At 40.8% G+C, this 18432-nt stretch overlaps 1 protein-coding gene across 2 annotated transcripts; it reads left to right on the top strand.

Moving 5' to 3' along the window:
• Positions 1–753: 753 nt before the first annotated feature.
• LOC122396526 (pyrokinin-1 receptor-like) lies at positions 754–14599 on the top strand. Of its 2 annotated transcripts, XM_043395038.1 has the most exons (4): positions 754–1943; positions 10495–10718; positions 11668–11935; positions 11994–12177. In XM_043395038.1, the coding sequence occupies exons 1-4, from the start codon at positions 1094–1096 to the stop codon at positions 12047–12049; spliced, it is 1398 nt and encodes a 465-aa protein (XP_043250973.1). In that variant the 5' UTR covers positions 754–1093; the 3' UTR covers positions 12050–12177. The 2 variants fall into 2 exon arrangements, with proteins under 2 accessions (XP_043250973.1, XP_043250971.1); XM_043395036.1 differs by having other exon boundaries at positions 11668–14599.
• Positions 14600–18432: the final 3833 nt, after the last annotated feature.

The following is an 18432-nucleotide window of genomic DNA, read 5'->3' as shown; positions in this document are numbered from 1 at the left end:
AAAATCTGAATAACACTAGCTCCTTTGAGGGACAAGTTAGCGATCCTCATAATCATTAGAGATCTAGTAGAATGCAACAACTATGAGGACCATACTTATCAATCTGATACGGTCCTTAAAGCCGCTGGTTTAACGGTGTCTCGAATTGTTGCACCCTCGAGTGAATTAGTGTCGGGATAGAGACATTCCAGAGCAACGCTTAAGCTGCTCGCCTACTCAATATGGGAGACTTCGATCGATATTCGATTAGCAGAGCAAGCTTCAAATTTCATTTTTAAAAATAACATCAATCTTCTAGACAATTCAAGGACCAAACACGACTATACAATTAAATTACTTATTACTTATTTTTCTACCAACGAACAGCAGTTCCAACAATGGAGGCTCTAAAAATACATAAAAATCAGAAGATCGCAACAAAAACGTTTTCGAACTCAACCCAACCAACTCGAACGACAGAAAATCAGCTCCAGTGGACGCTTCGTGCGCCTCGCGGCGTTTCCTCGAATCCCAAAGACAAAAGAAACGTTCGTTCCTCATTTAAATTTCAAACAAAATTGATAATCAATTTTTTCTTGGGTCATCAAAACAGTAAAAAATCGCCTTTCACGCCACGAAAGATTAATTCGTTTGACACAATATTTACAGGCCAGAGGACGGACAAGGACGCGCATAAGGAAACACGAGGGAGAAGTTGTCGAGCGCGTGGACGCGTCCCTCGTATGGAGGCGCGCAGAAGCGACCGTAGACCGGCGTCGTAGGTCGCGCCGGTGGCATCCTCAGTCGTGATTCGCGCGGCGCCCGTGACGGTTCGACGATCCCCCGTGTGATCCCATACGTAATTTAAAAAATCACCGGGTGTCATCGAATCCCTGTGTCACCGTGCCCAACAACAACAGCGTTTCGTTTCGCGAAACTGAAAAAACCAGTTCGCGTGGAAACCGGTAGCCGCGTGCCCTGGCCCTTAAATGGACCGAACGAGTTGTCTCGCCCCTCCCGAGGACCGCCATCCTACGGCCACCGAACGATCCCTCAATCAGTGTCCAAGATAATATGATCAATCGATGACTATCCGCGCGAGCAAACAATCAATATGATCGAAGGCGAGATAGAACTCACCACTATGGACTTCCTAGGCATGATGACCACCGATCTGAGCAGCGAGTCCATCTACGACTTGAAGGAATTCGACAGCTATCGCAATAGGCTCGAGAACCCGGTGAAGAAGGTCCAACAGATGCCTTCTCGCAGAGACTCGCTCTACATAGTCGTCCCAGTGACCATCATCTACGTGACGATCTTTGTGACCGGTCTGATCGGCAACATCAGCACGTGCATCGTGATCGCGCGCAACAAGTCGATGCACACAGCGACCAACTACTATCTATTCAGTCTGGCGGTGTCGGACCTGTTGCTGCTGGTCTCCGGCCTGCCAGGGGAGATCTACTTAGTCTGGTGCAAGTACTGCTACATATTCAGCGAGAGATTCTGCATTTTGCGTGGCCTGGCGGCGGAGACGTCGACCAACGCGTCGGTGCTCACCATCACCGCGTTCACCATCGAGAGATACGTGGCCATTTGTCATCCTTTCCTCGCCCACACCATGTCCAAGCTGTCCAGGGTGGTAAAGCTGATCCTGATCGTGTGGCTGGTGGCACTGTCGTTTGCACTGCCCCAGGCCCTACAGTTCGGCATCGTCGAACACGAGGTAGACCCTACTATGGTGATGTGCACCTTGAAGAGGACCTTGGTGAGGTACTCGTTCCAGCTGTCCACCATATTCTTCCTCGTGGTGCCAATGAGCCTAATCACTGTGCTCTACATCCTCATCGGGCTGAAGCTCAAGAAGTCGAACATGATGAAGAGGAGACCTGGCAGGGAGGAGGGCGGAAGCTGCAAGCATCAGCCTGGCAGGTCGTCCAGGAGAGTCGTGAAGATGCTCGGTGAGTTGCAGAACCTTTACCAAATTTCGCTGGCCAATTTGTTCTCGATTATGCGTCGAAACTGTATTGTCTCGATATAAGACCGAAATTTAGGTCCTTTGTAAGAGTTATTCGGAATAAAAAGTCATTGCAACTGTTTTATAACTGTTTTCAAGCCCTGCTTCGTGTGGGTTAATGAGGATAGAGGAACCTCAACACTGTTCACTGATTTTGCGATCAAATTTTAATCAGTTCTTCCACTCACCCCCCTATCATTTTTAAATTAAGAAGTTTTTCAGTTTCTCGGAGATAATGAAGCAGTATGAAAGCTGATTATCGAAGCAAGAGTGTTGGAAAAGTTTGGTTAGAATTTGGGTCAGATTCCCAAGACCAACAATTTTTGGTTTTATATTCTTTTTTTTTTAAATATTTCAAAAATCGTAAATCGTTGCTAAATTAGAATAACAACCCTTTAAACTTGTCTTTGTCAACCCTTTCCTTTTTTATATACATTGAAAGAGATTAAACTTTTTCTGTTTTCAGTGTTATCCTACACACAAAAAGTAACCCCCTTTGATCTCAAAAAGCTATTCAAAAATCGAATGTCCAGGTAAATCCTGGGATTATACACAGCGTATTTTTTAACACTGACTACGATTTTTTAGAAATTCTCACCATTTTTACCAGAAAACATTTCGAACGGAAACTGATGGACTTTTAAATACTCCAGGATATCAAAAATTTCCATAAAAAGTCAAATCTCATTTCTATTCATACACAACCCCCTTAAAAGAGAAATATTACGACAAATCTTCCTTTGTTATTGAAAGTCTGTAGTTCCAAGATGGAAAACCTGTTTCTTTTCCTCGAGAATTTTTCTAGCGCAAGGGACCCAATGGAAAACATGAAATTCGTTTTGTAAAGTCTGGGAATGGTACCACTACGAAAGTAGTACTAAAGTTCATCACTTCCTTCGTTTGTACGTTATTATTAAATGGTAATCGTTTGCCTTGGAATCGGGCCTCTGGATTCTCGACGGTAGTTGGGGTAAACACGATCGTTTTCATGAGATATTGCCCAAAAATGAATATTGTTTTAATACACGACCTCTCGGAAATTTTGCATTTTATTCAGCAAGAATGGAAGAGGAATTTCGGAAAGACAGTAACGGAATATTAAATCCCCAAAGATGCCAGCGGTTCTGAGTTCGAACGTGCCTCATAAACGAACCGAAAACAACATAGTTTCATGCAAATTCAGTATTTCCAACGTAAATATTTTTTTTATACAAAATTAAACATTTCGAAGGAGGTGGTCGTCTTTCTCTGCCGAAAAGTAATTTTTGGGAATTTATTCCGAAACTATACGATCGATAAAAAAAAGAATTATATATTGCTTCATCGACCAGAAAGATTAACATTTTATTCTCGTTTGTTTTTATGCTCGAAACGTATAAAATGTTTGCATTCCGCTATCTAATTTTGAACCATGATATGTAGGAATGTTTTGCATCGTTATTACGAACAAAATTTCTTGTTTTATTTATTAAATTTTATATATGATCGAGGTGGTGAGGTTAACGTTTGATTTTTAAATATGGCGCCTTGTCGGGTTTCAGTATCAGGGCGCCATTGACTTACCAGCTTTGCTCCAAAGTATTTCACGCAGTTTCTACCCCAAAATTAACGCTAATAATTACACAGAAATGGGCTTTATTAGACTTCGCGATCAAATAGACATTGTACAGCATTTGATCGCCAAACCTAATTTGCTTTCTCCCTAGATATAACCAGAGACTGTAATTACACCTATCTGTTTCCTTTGTTGCAAAATAGCTAACAGCGTATATAAATACGACAGATAATCTCGGCGACCTTTAAAGCGCATCGAAACTTTAATGGGCCGATTACGCGATTTATGACACCGTGATGCAGCAATAGTCGCAGATGGTAATCGACATTATTATCACCAACAGCCACAATTAATGTATACTAATTGATTATAATATAAATGTTATCCGCGAGCAACTGTACCAGGAAATGTTACCAAATTCTTCGCCAATTTAATGACTCCGTTTCGGTGTCGTTCGACGAATCTGTGCGTCATTAATAAATTCGACTACACTTTGAACCCTTACCAAAGTAAAACTGCATAAATGAGTCGAAAATTTATTCTTGAGAAACGTCTTCCTGGTTAGTATATTGCACAACCGTATTTTATGTTCCAAGACCACGAAACGAACGGCCATTTGCAATGGATGAAACATGAATGGCAATTTAGAAAATTTTTTAAATATGCTCCACTTTTTAAAAAAGAACATTTCTGCGTCGAAGATGAATGACATGATACTTTAGTTGAAAAATATCGTTTTTATTTGTTCCCTCTGTGGCCCCGCCATGATGGAGAGGGAAGAAATAAAGTAAAATAGTTCGTTTGTGCTGGAAAGTAATGTTCTGTAGACTGCACGAACATTGTATTCATCGAATTGCTTTTACGTAGCAATAAAGTCTACTCTACGCAGGATGGGACACCGTCGCTATTTTAGTATACTGTTTGTAATAGAAGCTTAAGTATATGTATACAGCGCTGTTCAAACAACGATCAACCATGATTTACGAATATTGACGTTTTGCTAGTTTAAACTGGCTCGTAAGGCAACAAGCAGAGATCGTTTCGGTCGATTTGAGAAATTTCAATCGAAAGATAATAAAATATCTCCATCTTTATCCATAATTAATTTTAATATTCCTTTTGTGAAATCGGATTTTATCATCATTTTTTCATTTGTTCTATTTGGACGACGATGTCTTCAATAACTCCTACATGAGGACACTTAACAGATTCAAGTAGACTTCCCCAGGACATAAAACAAATATAGCTAATCTATCTCTCCGTAGTAAAAAGTTAATAGCCCTCAATCTATTTCTCTACATCCTTGAACAGAGTTAATCCATACCTAACAGGATCATTAGTCACCTCACCCAACTTTAACATGATTATCTCCTTCGTCTAGACCTGGTAGCTCCAACAGTTACCTCGCGTAATTCTACCATAAGTATTAGCTACTTTGTCCAGACGTAACTCGGTGATTAACTACTTCATCTGGATTTGGCACGATCATTAGACATCTAACCCAGACCTTATATAGAAATTAGCTACCTTTTCTAGACCTAACACGGTCATCTACCTCATTAAGGCCTAATATGACCTGGTGTAGACTGGATTTAATCGTTAGTTACCTAGTCTAGACCTAGCACAGCCATTAGCTACCTCGTGTAGACGTATCATAATTAGACGCACTGAAAATCGTTAGCTAATATTTTCCAGTCGTACCCGAGTCCTTCGTAGCATGATAAACGAGAATTTTAGTTTACATTACTCTGCCCCGACCGGTTCCGTAGGTCCTGGATGAAGGATCTCAATAATTCATTAGCAAATGTATCATTAAATTTGAGACCCACGACTCCGGGATCTCCTTTCTTGCAAGACTTGGTCGAAACAGTAGCAAAACACTGTCGCGGGTGCTCGTTTATCATGGTCCTAAGAAACGTATACAAAACAGAACAGTGCTGGTGACGTTCTCAAAAATTAGATTAGTCGTATCGATCGTGGCGCGACTGCATTTACGCGTACACGAGGCTAACTAACGCCAAACCATTTTTATTACGCGTGAAAAATTTTTCACGGGGTACCCTGACCATGTGGCAGGGTCTGGTTAAACTTTGCACCGACCAAAAATCATATAATGGCCTCAAATGCGGTGCTGGAACCCTTGGAGCCATCAAGGCACAGCACAGTGTCGCTATGATTAGAACGGCCCCCCACATCATCTCCACCTAATGTCATTGTACAATTATGATTCCTAAGAAGCCGGAGGCCCATAGTCACCAGGTCTAATCATAATATGAGCATTAGTTACTTGGATGAAGGGGGGGTCAATAACTATGTCACCTGAGTTTAACCTGACTCTTACGTAGACCTAATTTGGCTATCAGCAATGTAATATAAATATAGAATGACCACGTACTGCTTAGTTTAGATCAAATTTACCTAATACAAGTGGAATCTAACAACTCGCCTGATACATACGTAAACTAACCTCACACTAAACGTGATCCAGCCCTGCTCAACCGATACACGTAATATATCAGTTTCGGTACAGCTTTGCTGTCATAATATCGGTATGAAAATCACACCAGTATTAACTCCCTGGGTAAAGCTCTTACCCAGAAAATCGTTCATCATCCTTTCAGATAACACTTTGTGACAACCTCCTGCATTCACTATCAGAGAGCTATTGAGCCAACCTTCCTCCTGTACATTCTAGCTCTGAAATCTAAGTCAAGGCTTTAAGTTTTAGAGCAACTTATTGATGAGTCCATTTAGCAGAAACAGGACGAGACGTCCTTATTGTGTACCGTCTCTTTTCCACCCCCCTGCCCTCCCAGCGCCATAATCCCTTCCTGCCACCCCAGTCGCATGGAAGGACCTCGTTCGAATGGGTGGACCAAAACCAGGCTACCTAATTGAAAAGTTAAAGGGGATGTAACGAAGGAGGAAAGTTCTCCCTGCATAGCCAGCAATTACCAACTGACTCTGTCTTCATATCCTTCAGTTTCTTATTAATAATAAGATTACCTCCACAACTATACTACACTCTGGTTTCCTTTTAATTAAAAATTCTCCCTTCCTCTGTCGTGTATGTTAATTAAACATAATAGAATCGATAATTTTTCAAAGCTTGCTTTAATTTAAACCTCTGCAATTTGACAAATGAGATCCAACAGTCCTTTTCATGAATTGAAAAATCTTTAAAAATAATCGTTAAGTATACTGTTATTTTGCCAAGGAATGGCAATCACGAGAGGTTTCAGGCAACGAAGATAAATAAAAACTCATAAGGGGGCCACGAGCATAAAAAAAAGTTTGAGAAACAACGGCCTGATCTATAGTTTTTCGTTTTCCAGCAACTTATTTTTGCCTCCTCTTATTTATCTGTTCTCAAACAGGCTTTGGCAAACTTGTTACAAGAAGGGCCGGATAGTAAATGTTTTATTTGACTTGCGTGCCAAGGGGTAAAATCGAAGATAATGTACACATACACGGGGTGTGCTAAAATTAATGGCCCTTGCTTCGACTGCGTACAACATTCGCCAAAGTAAGAATCAAGAAATCAAGAAAAAAAATTTGTTTCTATCAGAGAATAATACGCGTCTCGTAATTTGTAACAACGATTTCCACTGCAATTAAACGTGCTAAGCACCATCCAGGACGGGGGAGAGTCACTGTCGAAAGTTCTGACAACAGACCATTCGAAAACTAATCAAACGAAATCCGAGGGTCACGATGGGGGAGATTAGCCGTGAAACCGGAAGAAGTGATCGATCACTTCGACAAGTGGTGAAAAATGGCCTCGAACTTCGCCCCCATAAACGCCAAAAGCGTGAACTTCTCGGCCAGGAAGATGCTGATGGGATGTAATGGATGACAAAGTTACTTCCAGCACGTTTACAATCCACAAAACGACAGAATCGAGGATCCCAAAATCTCTAAGGCATCTGCAATTGTAGCTGTATAAATTCAAATATCTTCTTTTCGATTTTGTTTTTATTTATTGATCGGCGTATATCTGAGCAAACTGTTACTCGAATAATGGTGTAAAAATGTCCGACTTGATTTAAAACCGAGTCCAAGGAAACCAGTTAACGTTAATCCTGCTATAAAAATTCACGATGAAAAATGTGTAATATAGGCAAAGCCACACATTTCCCGCGCGATGATAGCCCATCGTCAATATTACCCGGTCATTTGTCAATTTTTCCCAGACTATCATCCACCGTGCGATAAACGCCAACAGGTGATGAATGCACGGTTCGAAGACTAGATCGATACGAGATTTAATCATCGAGATATTGCAATTTCGTAATATCATGGTCAATAATGCGAGGTTACGAAACTTGGATCATACGCGACCTATCGATATCGTTTAATTTTGGCGCCCTTATGAGGTGTTTGCAAATCGAGAATTTCTAACCTATAACTTCCTTCGAGAACTTGGCCCTGATTGGCCAGTTCAAAGCCTAACCTCAAACTAGAGATAAATATAATTCTAACAGTATTTCTTGCTTTTTAAATTTTCATTTTACATAAATCAATTCCTCTCGTCGTTCCGCCTATAAAAATATTAGGGTACGATCGTTTAAAACGCTTTACGAGACACTTAATTTTTTATGCTGGGACGTTATGTCAACAGATGTTCAAACATTTCATTACCCTGGGCATTTTTCATTACACTCTAAGAGATTGCGCAATTAATCTTAATTCCAAGAACTTTCTAATGGGTAAACAATATTTGAATAAACTATCAAAGAAGTTCCATAGCGATGGCCGAAAGAATAAGACGTTTTGGAGCGTGGAGGGGGACAATTTTTTTCATTAAATTCATATGTTTGAGATATTGCTTTCTGCCCCAAATTCAGAACTTTGAGGATGGCCTGATACATAATTCCTCTCGCGTAATCGGGTGACTTTTTTGCGTCACGGTCGTCGATATCGAATTTACCCCCTGTCGACGCCGCAAACGATTAATAATCGGTTCGAGAAAACATATACGGCGCTCCATGATTATAGCTGGTCGATAAATAGCCGGGGGACCGATGATTATTATTGATTGATATGAATTTTATCGAATTAGCCTCCGAACCTCTTAACCTGACTTCGACAAGGGTCGATGAGGATTTCTAACGTGTAGCTGTACCCCTATCTCGTAAATTAATTAACCCTGGGAATGGGAAAACCGGGACGCGTTTTTGCAGTTAGTACGTGGCTCGTTTAGAAGTTCTTATTCATTAATGGACGATATTCGATGGCAACAAGTGCTGTTTAGCGTTTACTAATAACGCCGGGAAATTAATAGGGCACGAGGCAGCTAATACCGACTAATGAAAATGAAGAATATAATTGAATCATCGTGCTACAATAAATAATAAATCACCTCGCCAGTAGTGCAATAGACTGGCGGATGAGGTGGACTTATAACTACCCATAATCCTCTGACATTAAGTCTCGCATTCGCCACCAGAGGGCTAGTACAAATTGCGTTTGCTGAAATATTTATTTTAAACATGACAACCATATACAGATATTTACACCAATATTCTTGCTGTCTTTTTGTGTAAACGTAACCAGAAAAGACCCGCAGTTTATTGCGTTTGACGGAAGAAAACCACCTTTAATTACTCATCCAGCAAGCACGTGGAAAGCCTTCACGAAGTATAAATCCCTCCTTAATTGCTTCGTTAATTACCACGTGGCTGAACCTTTCGTGGCAGAAAATTTAAGCAAATATTCCCTTAACTTCCTAGAATATTGTTTATCAAAGTGGGGGGGGGAGTCGGAACACGAAATATATTTTCTACTAACTTCACTTTTCTCGTTTTTTTAAATCACTTCTATTCATAAATTAATAATAACAAACGTTGAAAATTATCTAGAAGTTACTGGACAGAGAAGACTTTTACAGCAAGGAATAAAATTGTTTTAATTAGTCCGTTGGACGTGGAACTTTAAAGTTCAAGAAAAAGATTAGGTTAATAACAACGTGCAGCTGCATCTCGAAAAGAATTGTCGTTTGGATTTTTTTTTTCTGCCCAAAGTCCATTTAAAATACTTGGCTTGCGTAGAAATATTAACCCCTGAACCAGTGACTCTCAATCTTGTTAAAAAAAGAATTAATAACAACAGGACTTCAGTCTCTGCAAAAGAAGCATTTAATAATGGCTGTTAAAACCTGGAGCATTACTTTTTAAGATGTTCTTTCTTTTATGGAAGTAAGTACTTTCTTAAATTAAAAAACCTTCCTCGGCCTTGATTATTAATGAACTGCTCGGCAAGGCATTGATTATTATCGTTTACTTTCAACGCCATTTGAGCTGTTTAAACTTGATACTTATATGGAATTCCCTGCTGAATAATACTCGCAAGAATAAAAAAAATAAAATGGAATTCTTGCTAGAGATTGATCAAAATAATATTTTACATTAATAATGACTGTTAGAAAACATATTTCCTATCTATTACGTCAAGAATCTACAAAGTCGCTTGGTGATTCGCTTTTGCAACATTTCGTTCACAACGTTGTACGCAAAACGCCATTAATATTGGCGTCCCTTCGACGCATGTTAAGTGCAATATGTTGGCGTTTGGTAAACTCCGGTGCTTGAGTAGTTAAATTTAGTGGAAATGAATGGTAATTTATGGCCGATTGTTAATGGAAAATCATGCTTCCTATCGCGATCAAAATGTATGACTGGATGATTTAATGCAACAATTCCATCACATTGTTTCACGAATCCATTTTGTAGCCATACGTAGAAAGTGCATAGATATATACTACGTTCAAACACAAGATTCCAAGTTCTATCGAACGGTGCTTTGGGCCAATTACAACCATGCCAATAAATAAATTATGTTTCCTTGACATCAATTAGAACGTAAACTGCTACTGATTGCTCGTCCTTGACTTCACAGCGAAGAATATTCAATCAACTAAATCACGTTAACTCTGTTACAGTCGCGGTGGTGATAGCATTCTTCGTCTGCTGGGCGCCATTTCACGTGCAACGACTGGTCTACATATACGGTACGAAACCAGACCGTATATCCTCGAACAGCATATGGATAGAGAACTTCCATCTTCTCATGACCTACATATCTGGCGTTTTCTACTACGTGTCCACGACGATTAACCCTATTCTCTACAACATCATGTCCAACAAATTCCGCGTTGCTTTCATGGTGAGTAACGTCGTGTCTCCCCGTGGGTGGATGGAACTCGAAAGGAAGCGCAGTGGAAGAGATACAGCGACCTCGTTAAGAGCAGCGAGGTGCAAAGACGGGGTAGCGCACGCTTGAGTGACGGAAGCTAAGGGTCCGCGAATTTTATCTGCTATTTCTAGCCGTTGCAGATATTTTCTGTGTACCACTCGCTGCACTTTATGGCGGAGCCAACCAGAGATACAACAATGGAAGTCTAACCAATTGTTCTGTCGTTGGGAACTTTACCCCCTCCGATTTAGTAGCATTCATTGATTAAAACAGTATCTTTTGTTCGCTCTGCCACGAGTTGAAAGAAAATTGCTTGCAACGATTAATATACCCACCGTCATACTAGTCTACCTCATCTCTCATCGTGCTGAACTTAGAGTGTAGCAGTGTCGCCCCCTAGGGCTGGAGCATTTCCACTACTGGAATCTTGTGGTATGAGATTTCTACTGACCAAACCCTCCATAGTGGCTATTATCAAGTACGCAATAAGGAGACTCTGGGAATCCCAAAGTACATATGAGAATGATACTTCTCTTCTCTTAATTTAGCCTCATATTTCTGTGTCAATGACTGTGGGACCCATGATGGCCCAAAGCTAATGCTCCAATGCTCCAAGGACTTTGAAGTCCCACCATTATAGAAATCCCCTTTCTTATTACTTGAAACAAATCTTCTTCAGACACGTCGACTCCCTGGAGTGAAGGGGCAAAGTAGTGTCTAACTTTTATCTATTAAAATCTCCACAATCATCGTCCTCGAACGTGTAAGGGGGAATCCCGGAAACTCCTACGCTTTTTCCCTCATCTCGACAGTGTGTGGATCTCTGTGCAATAGCAACGCGAACGAAGAAGAACCCTGATCGACCCTTCGCCCGCCGTTCCAGCCCACGTACCAACGAGCTGTAATTTTGTTTTTTCAGGAAACACTGTGGAAGGGCTGCAGGCTCCCAGGTATGGCGCTTCGAAACGGTCAACGTTCCTACTCCAGTCTATCCAAATCCCAGCCAAGGATGATGGGCACCTACAGCTCCAGGACAGCTGCTACGGCAGGCACTGCGCTGCCTCGCGAGAGCACGGATTGTTCCGGGAATTCTGGCCGGGACGATGGCCCGAAGCAGACCACCTCGTTGATGGAACAGACGACGACGAAGGCTCGGAAAACCGAGAAGAAACTGACGGAATCGAACGGTAGGGAGATCAGAGACACGAAGATAGTCGATGACGTCCGCAATAAGGGCTCTTTCAGGGATCGGAAGAACGAGGATTCGAGAAGGTCTGTGCCAGCCAAATACACGACGGTGAAAGTATCGAGCGTCGACGGTTCCGGAAAGAAATGGTGGCGACTGTTAAAGTGGTATCCTGGTCTAGAGTCTTTGAAGCTTGCCAGAAGGACCACCTACACCGTACCGGAAAATCGCATTCTGGGGACCAACGAGCTCCGACGGGAGGAATTCTCGATGACCATGTGCAATGTGCACGAGGCGAACGATGAGAGGCCCGCTTGAAGGGTGATCCGTGGCCTAAACAAACAGGTTTAATTAGTAGCGGACGAGCAAGGTTTGGTATTACATACGTGACACGGAAACGGTAATGAACAGTAATGAAGTCTCGCATTTGACGCGGTACTAAACGACCCACTCGTTTCATGCGAAATGATGCAAAGAGGGCATTGTAAACTGGGCTGACATCTCGAGTGAAATGACCGAATCATTAGAGAGGAAATGCAGGAGATCCTTACGTGACGTCGAATGAATCTAGTTTAAGTAACGGAGGCATTTCATTTTTCAATGTGAATAACTAGACTATCGAGTTGTCACGTATGAAATGAGCTTGCCCATATTCTAAAACCGAGTCTGCTGTATATTTGACAAATTTAAACCTGTCCAAGTGACTCCGACATGGTAGAGATCTAGCCTGTACATAACAACACCTAATTCCGCCGTACCCTAACCTAACCAAGCGTAGAGAGTATTAAATCATACTCTAGACTAATCGACCTAACCACATCCAACCCAGATTTAAGTTTAAGTTGTATTTAAGAATCCAAATCAAACTCAGAGCTAACCAACCTTACTCCTTGGCCCCACCAATCGTAACCTAAAACTCAACATGCAGGTAAAGCAACAGAGCAATCGTTTCAAAACTTTCTTGATTTCGGAAACTAATCCCTAGGAACAGCTTCCATAAATTCCATAAATATCAAAACATTTATTAACTTATACTAAAGAATATTAAATGGTTAAATGGAATTCAAGAAGCAGAGAGTCAAAGAATTCTATCACAGCGCCCTCCTCCCACCCCAATGGGTAAAATCGTTTTGCGAATTAATGGGATTAGAGGTTAGTCGAAAACTTTCCGGGTGTTTTTGCGAGGACGTGACGCCAACCGTAAAACGCGTTAATCCGAATAAATTGCCGGGAATCACGAACCATAGTGTACATTGAAAGTTTTAACGGAGGAATTCCTGGGGGTTTAGCCTTGGACCGATTCGACATCAACAAGACTGATCCTTATCAATCATAATTATTACGAAAAAAATGAATCCTGTTCGCTGAGTTTTCAATGGTCGTCCAAAAAGAGATAAAGCTCCCTGGTATTAAAGTCGCTGACACGTAGACACGTCTAGGGCAGCCCTTACGATATAATGCCCTTTTCCCTGTCTTGACACAGTCCTACTGTTCGTATTTCGTTGCTGTATCCACTATTAGAGGCCAGTAGTGTGTTTAAAAATAAAATATTAAACGAAACACACAGTCCTCTCGTTTCTTCTAATAAATGGCGTTTAATTTTTGTTTAATTGTACACATTAGCTCTATTGTTACTGTTTGGTATTGGTTGGATCCAATAGTTTCGAATGAACATTGGACCAAACAGTAGTTGTCCTCCCTACTACTAACACCGCCAGTGGAGAAACAAAGAAACAGAATATGATACATATCTCCTGCCAGATCCGGTAGAATAATTGTATTTCATCGTTTCTCCGACGGAAGCGCTAATAGTAGAGGAGGACTATTTTGTTGGTCCAGTGAACGTGTCGAGAACAATATGGAGGCCCCGTATGATGTGTAAGTATGCTTCTTCCATTGTAAAACATGGAAATTTCGAATTATGTACTGTATATGAGTAGGCAGTAAATTGAACAGAGGTACGAGAAATGCGAAATGCTTGGAAATATATTCGTATCAGGTTTACGGTGATGCGCGTTGATCATAGTCTTCTGTACCCTTTACTGAACCGTACAAATTCGAGATAAGAAAGCTCGTTGCTTCCTGCACCGACAAACTAAATTCACTGAACGATATATTCTGTATATACACACACAAAATTTGTCAAACACAAGGTGTATCGAATCCTCACTGGCGGCCATTTTATACCGACTGCTGGCAACTCTGCCCGCAGTCTATAAAGGACCGACAGGACAAGCAAGTTGAATCTTAAATCCGATCAAACTGAAATCTACTCGAGAACTCGCGCAGAGATTAGTGAGTTGTTATTTAATTGTATCCCGTAATGGGAGAAAATGTACATAAAATGGTTGGAAATCTGATTTCTAGGTTAAGTTTAATCTTTGATAGTTGTTAACGGTGCCCAGGACACGTTATTGGCGTAGAGAATATTTTATGTACGTCTCTGTATGTTGCTAAAATAGAAAAGTGTATATACGTCGAACGACAATGGAGAACTGTCGATCTTATTGGAGTCATAGATATCATCGCCATGCTACTGTAGAGAGATCCAACGCGGAAGAGAAGCAATCTGGAGAATGTGATATTATTCATTGTGTAATTGTTAGAAGCGTATAATATCGTATGCAATTATCTTATACGTAACTGTTTGCTTAGATTCATTCTACGGCCCTCGTTTGTGTTGTTTGTATGTCGATGTATTTTCAGTAATAATATTTTTGATAAACATAGACCAAAGTTGAAATTTATTTTCATGCCTCAAAATGATGCCAAGGGAAACTTTAAACTAAGATCTATCCGTATACCTTGTCTCCGACAATACTATTGAATCTTTGATGAATCAATGAGAATCGAAACTAACCGAAGAAGTTCTATATTTACGATGATCTATGCAAAGCGGATCGCAGCCAATTTGCTAATATTATTTAGTTTTTAATTAATAATTGCATTACCCAGCTAAGAGTGATACGATTATTAATTAAACGCTAAATGATATTACCCAGGTCTCACCACGAGGAGGTTGCTGCGAATGGAGACCCGCCCTAACCGATTCCCAACCACCCTCCATTAATAAAAATCTATGACCAACAATCGTTGGTCGAAGAAGAAACAAACGAAAGTGCAACCAACGAAGGAAACAACCAACGAAAGAGTTTGTTGAGAAAGAATTTACGTCTAAATTCTCATCAACAAAACAGAGAAATAGACCAAAGTATTGCCCGCCCGATATAATGATTAATATAGAAAACTCCTGCCTAACTATAAATCTAAATTCGTTTACATCCTACCTATCTAATCATCTAACAAAATACATAGAAAATATATACTTCCTTGTTGATCCTTCGACGAAGATTTCCTGAATCATACCGTTACATCCTACCTAACTATAAATCTAAATTATTAAAACATAAACTGAGCAATCTGAAACAAAATACATGAAATACATTCTTCTTTCTTCTATCTTCTATTTATCCCACGATGATTTCCTGAAACACAAACAAAGCAATATTAAACAAAATTGTAGCAATTCTTAATTGTTACCTTTATAAACCTAAGACTTCCATAGGAATATGCTCTGTAACAGAAACTTGTTTAATAGATTAGTAAGAAAACAACACTGAATCTGTAAAACTACAAATACTACAACTCCAGGCAAGTGCAGTGAGAAAGTAAAAATAGTACATAATATACGAGGTTACTTTGACTCTAAAATGTATTCGTCGCGAAATATCTTCTTGCACGTCAATCTAATGATATATTTTAATAAGTAAAGAAAGACTTTGGGTATATTCGACATCGAATTTAAAGAAACTATTTTAAATTCGCAGCCATTAGCTCGGTGTACCCACGAAGAAGAACTTTTCTATCGTGGGTAACACCGATTACCAGGTCTCACCACGAGGAGGTTGCTGCGAGTGGAGACCCGAAGGGAGATAGATGGAATCAAAGTTCCATCGATCTCCCTTTTAGCTAAGCTTAGCTACCAAGTAATTATTTCGTTTAAAAAGGAATGAAGCTAAATTATGGGATACGCGACGCGACGCGATGCTGAACCGTGCAGCAGATCTTCGGATCGAATCAACACTGCCCTTGGTAGATTGATTCCTATTTCTAGCAATCGATCTATCATGGGTAGGCGACTAGATCTTTCGGACAAACTGGACGGCCGATCACATGTTTCGATCGATGAAACAGTGGTGGTCGAAGCTAGGAACCGGAGAACGAGTCGAGAGAAGCTAGTTGTTAAATAATTACTTGGCAATATTGGGAGACGCGTACAATAGGGACTTAAAATTAACGTCGAATGCTCAAGTCTGGTCAAGTTAAAACTAAAATTCGGACGATAGAAGGAAACGAACATTCTTGGATGTTCTGATTTAGTTGTACCAAGCAATTATTTGGTCAAAAAGAGGGACGAAGTTAATTTGAGGGACACGCGACGAGACGCGACGCGACGCGAAGCTGAACCGTGCAGCGGATCCGAGGATCGAACCTACTGCCCTTGCTAACTAGATCTCTACAGGATAACGGACGGCTGCGACTCCGAATCTAAGGTCTCCATTGCTCCAACGCAACCCGCCGGGAGCCCGAAGGACCCGACTCAAGTTGTCTGACAAAGAGAGAGTACCTCTGTTTCAGTGTCGACTTCCGCTGGAAGGTATGCGTTTCCGCAGGATACGGATACTCCACACCTTCCAGCAGAGTACCATTTTCCCTGGATCGAGCTACCAAGGGAAGGCGGTTAGATCTGTCGGGCCAGCTACACGGCCGATCACATGTTTCAATCGATGAAACAGCGGTGACCGAAGCTAGGAACGAGGGAACGAGCGAAAGACAAGCTACTTATTGAATAATTGCTTGGTAGGACGCGGAGACACGTATAATAAAGAAGGCTTCGACTTTAATTTTAATACTCGCGACGAAGCTTAAGACTAATCAACTCGGAATTAAAAGTCCCTCGGCGGGCGCGGCGTTCTCCCTCGGTGTCCTTGCGATTAATCCAAATTTAAACTGAAATCAAAACTAATATTTATATTAGTGAGACATGGTAGGAAATTTAATAAACACTTAAAAATAATCTATCACCTAGCTAAAGGGGCTAAACGTAAAAATAGAAATCTTATATTAATCAGTGTCGTCGAAACAAATATGGCATATCAATCGACGCCATGTTATACGTATCAAAACGAACATACTTCTAATGATCAGTATCATCGAAACGAATACAGTATATACATCGCCCCATTGTGATACAACTCAAAACGACCATTCGTAATAACGATAGGAACTTGGATCGAGACACCAAATTGAATCAACACCAAACAATCAAACGAAATGGAAGAATCAAACGAAGTACCTCCGCAGAATATTACGAGAATTCGAGCAAGAAGGTGAAAATAAAAATTCATGAAATCGTGTAGAAACGAATATAGTATATGATCGAAAACAATACTACATTATTATATCCTGCAATACTATACATATCAAAGCAATCACATACATTCGACAAACAATGTGAAAGTAGAAACATAGAAAAGGAACATTCATAATAACCAAATAAAATCAGATAGATAAATACAGTTGAATTCACATCAAGCAAACAAATAAAAATAATAAAATATAAATAAGTGGAGTGGACTTACTACTTGTTGTCAGTATACAGGATAGTTACCACTGGACGAGCTGTAAAGTAAGAAAATATTCATATTATAGCAACAGCAGTTAGGCAAGCAAGGCAAAATCAGTTCATTGAAACGAAATTGGTATCAAACGATAGAATAGAAGAGGGGAGAGAATTTTTAAACAGTTCTTACCGTAGTCATCACCGTCCGGCACTGGTCAGTAGTGGTCAGCAGTGGTCAGCAGTGGTCAGTAGTGACAGGAACGCGAGTCAGCACTGGTCAGTAGTGGTCAGTATTGGTCAGTATTGGTCAGCCCTGGTCAGCCATGGTCAGCCATGGTCAGCGCTGGCCAGTAATGGTCAGCAGCGGCCAGCAGAGGTCAGCAGCGGTCCCCGGTTCACTTCAGGCTATTTGCCCACTCCCGAATCCGCGACGAGACTGAAGAATTCTTCGCAGTGACCCTGCTTATATGTCTAAGGTGATGAAAGGGTGGGGAAGCCAGTCAGACCAAAGCTGAAGTTAACAGTTAAGATTGTCTTGTCTAGAAAGAAACTATTTCGATTGGTCTCACCTCTTGACCATTTCTGGATCTTCACTGGACCGCTGACCTTGATGTCAACCTCACTGTTGACCACCAGTGACCATAAGCTAGTCATTGTTGATCATCGACCCATTAAAACCATTACAAAGTTTAAAGCCTTCTTACGAGGATCCCCTTACAATTTGATGCATGATCTTTTTAACATTTTGTTCCACTTTGGAAGAGTGTATCTCGTTAATTTTTGTCTTTTTATACGTCAGTTCGAACAATTGCCATACGTGAGCGAAAAAGGCGGTGATTTTAGCGTCCTCTTCTCACGGATGGCGGTCAGTTGAG

This window comes from Colletes gigas, unplaced genomic scaffold, assembly GCF_013123115.1.
Source record: "Colletes gigas isolate AHSC1104 unplaced genomic scaffold, ASM1312311v1 Colletes_gigas_Sc00007, whole genome shotgun sequence".
Lineage (NCBI taxonomy): Eukaryota > Metazoa > Arthropoda > Insecta > Hymenoptera > Colletidae > Colletes > Colletes gigas.
The sequence above is the reverse complement of the archived record's forward strand: the minus strand, read 5'-3'. Positions and strand labels throughout refer to the sequence as shown.